At 40.6% G+C, this 3,312-nt stretch overlaps 1 protein-coding gene across 2 annotated transcripts in view; it reads left to right on the top strand.

The window, feature by feature from the left end:
- LOC104721601 overlaps nt 1-876 on the top strand; it is an 8,456-nt gene extending 7,580 nt beyond the window's left edge. The window contains exons 1-2 of one of the 2 annotated variants that reach the window (XM_019231594.1): nt 7-126; nt 212-876. In XM_019231594.1, the coding sequence (XP_019087139.1) occupies nt 21-126; nt 212-606 (501 nt within the window). In that variant the 5' untranslated portion in view covers nt 7-20 and the 3' untranslated portion in view covers nt 607-876. Of the gene's footprint in view, nt 1-6; nt 127-211 lie in introns of those variants that run through there. The other variant, XM_010439624.2, reaches the window with a different exon arrangement.

Here is a 3,312-nt window from a genome sequence, read left to right as displayed (position 1 = left end):
TTTTATGTTAGGCTGAGTATATGGACCTGAAGACCCTTTTAGACCGTACAAACGAAGCCATCAACACCATCATACGGCTTGATGAGACCACCGAAACTGGGGAATATCTTCAGCCTTGTATAGAAGGTATAAAATACAATCTCTGTTTATTCTGAGTTCTTGAGGATTATTTGCTCAGATCAGTGAGCAAGTCTTGATTATTTTTTTGTAGCTGCATTGCATTTGGGGTGCACGCCAAGGAAAACTCCAAGGAGCCAACGGAACATTAACCCGAGATGTTATCTTAGCCAAGACTCAACTAACTTGAACAACATTTTGTCCCAAGTATTCATGAAACCGAACCAATTTGTTCCAAAGAATCTTGTTGCAGTAGCACAAGAGAAGCGGGTCGAGAAATGTCATGTTTCCAAGTACTCAGCCTACCCTTTATGTTATACATTCCGGCAAATCCCTGACTCGTGCAAGTCCAAGAACAGCAGACCAGCGAGTGTCAAAGATGCAACAAGTGGCATTACCTTTGGTGGGTGTGAATGTGATCTATCTCTGCGCTTAGGTCCTAGTAAGCCTACTCAAAAACGAAGTAAGATCAGCAACAACAACAGCTGAAAAGGAGGGCAAAGATTGAGTTTTGTTTAGCGAGTCTTGTGTCGGAAGGAATGTGTACGCTTTAGTTAGGTCGTTTAGTCTCCACTCTAGGTCCTAGGTGTTTGTAAGTTGTAACCATGTAAATAGAGAGATGAAGTAAACAAAAACAGTCGATGAAGTCTTCTTCTTCTTCTCCTTTCACCTACATCAGTCTCGAATCGCCAGACAGGCTTCATGATGTACTTTTTGTTGAAGCATAATCAAATCTCGTATCACAACATATTTGCATAACATATTTATATAACACAACACATTTACATAACACAACACATTTGTATAAGTTAGTTATTTGACTAAGGGACACAAGTTGTTCTGTTTTACAGTTGTGTTTTTTGATCAAAGAAGTTGTGTCTGGTATGTTATCACAACACAATGGTTCAGTTCATATAATTATAGATCGAGTCTTTGTAACACAATACAATCAGAGTTTGTAATACATTCAAATTTCAGATCAATAAAAGTATTACTTTCTTACTTTGTTTTTTCATCCTCGTAAACACACAAATACAAAACATCAACATGGTATCAGAGCTTTGCGATTGAGAGGACCAGAGAGAAAACACTAAAAGAGATAACAAGAGAGATCGTATCGTCATCCGCAAAAAGCAGAGACGATGCAAGGCTCCTCACATCAAGTGATCCCTATATTCGATGGGGAGAAGTACAACTTCTGGAGCATCAAGATGGCAACCATATTTCGAACCAGAAAACTATGGTCGGTGGTTGAAGAAGGCGTGTCGGCTGGACCGGTGCAAGAGGGAGAAACCCCTGAAACTGCAAGAGCAAAGACGCTCAGAGAAGAAGCAAAGGCGAATGATACGATGGCTTTGCAAATTTTCCAAACCGCCGTAACTGATCAAATCGTCTCACGAATTGCAGCAGCAGCATCATCAAAAGAGGCGGGGGATGCGTTAAAGGATGAATATCAAGGCTCTCCACAAGTCTGATTGGTTAAACTCCAATCACTGCATAGAGAGTATGAAAATCTAAAGATGTATGACAACGACGACATCAAGACATTCACCGATAAGTTAATTGTTTTGGAAAATCAATTAACGTATCATGGTGAAAAGAAATCAAACTCACAACTCATACAAAGATACTCATCTCTCTCCCAGCCAAGTTTGATAGCATTGTTAGTGTCCTAGAGCAAACTCGCTATTTGGATTCACTAACAATGTCAGAACTTCTTGGTATCTTAAAAGCACAAGAAGCGAGAATTACTGCAAGAGAAGAAAGCACAAGAGAGGGAGCGTTCCAAAGGAAGAGAATCTGGTTTCAAACGAGACAACACCAACAACCATGTCAATCAAGGCAAGAGGTGGTGTGGTTTTCACAAGAGCAACAACCACACAGAAGAAAAGTGTCGAAAAAACCCGAAGAAAGACGATCATGGCAAGAAACAGAAGAGTAACATCAAGTGTTATAAGTGTGGCAGGATCGACCACTACTCCAATGAATGTCGCTCAAAGAACAAAGAGAGAGCACATGTAAGTCTCGAAGAAGAAGACTTAAGTGAAGATCATATGTTGTTTAGTGCAAGTGAGGAATCAACCACAACGTTAGGCGCAGATGTTTGGCTGATCGACAGTGGCTGCACAAATCATATGACGAAAGAAGAACGGTACTTCTCTCACATCAACAGAAGTATCAAAGTACCAATTAGAGTCGGAAATGGAGATACAGTCATGACAGCCGGTAAAGGAGATATTACCGTCATGACTTGCCATGGCAAAAGAATCATTAAGAATGTATTCTTAGTACCTGGTCTGCAGAAGAACTTATTGAGTGTTCCTCAAATCATCTCAAGCGGCTATCAAGTACGTTTTCAAGACAAGAGATGCATCATCAAAGATGCAAAAGGCAAGGAGATATTGAATATTGAGATGATAAACAAGAGCTTCAAGATCAAGTTAAGTTCAGTCGAAGAAGAAGCCATGACGGCAAATGCACAAATGGAGGAAACATGGCACAAGAGACTTGGCCATGTAAGTAGAAAGCGTCTGTAACAAATGCAAGACAAGGACTTGGTAAAGGGGTTACCAAGTTTTAAAGTCAAGAAGGAAGTGTGTGAGGCATGTAACTTTGGGAAGCAGTCACGCAAAAGCTTTCCAAAAGAATCTCAAACGAAGACAAAAGAGAAGCTTGAGATTGTGCATACAGATGTATGTGGGCGGATGCAACACCAATCACTTGATAGAAACCGATATTTTCTATTGTTTCTGGATGACTATACTCATATGTGTTGGGTATACTTCCTAAAACGAAAATCGGAGATCTTCTTATTATTCAAGAAGTTCAAAGCGATGGTGGAGAAGCAATCAGATTGTACCATCAAGACGTTGAGATCCGATGGAGGTGGTGAATTCACTTCACAAGAATTCAACCAATTTTGTGAAGAAGAAGGAATCAATAGGCAAGTGACTTTGCCTTACTCACCACAACAAAACGGTGCAGCAGAACGGAAGAACAGATCCTTGATGGAGATGGCAAGAGCAATGCTTGTGGAGCAAGGATTACCGCTTAAGTTATGGGCAGAAGCGGTATATACTTCGGCTTATCTACAAAACCGTCTACCATCAAAAGCAATCGAAGAAGACATGACGCCAATGGAGAAGTGGTGTGGACACAAGCCAAACGTGTCACACTTGAAGATGTTTGGAAGCA

This window comes from Camelina sativa, chromosome 11, assembly GCF_000633955.1.
Source record: "Camelina sativa cultivar DH55 chromosome 11, Cs, whole genome shotgun sequence".
NCBI classification, from domain to species: Eukaryota; Viridiplantae; Streptophyta; class Magnoliopsida; order Brassicales; family Brassicaceae; genus Camelina; species Camelina sativa.
Note: the sequence above shows the minus strand (reverse complement) of the source record. Positions and strands in the feature narration are given on the sequence as shown.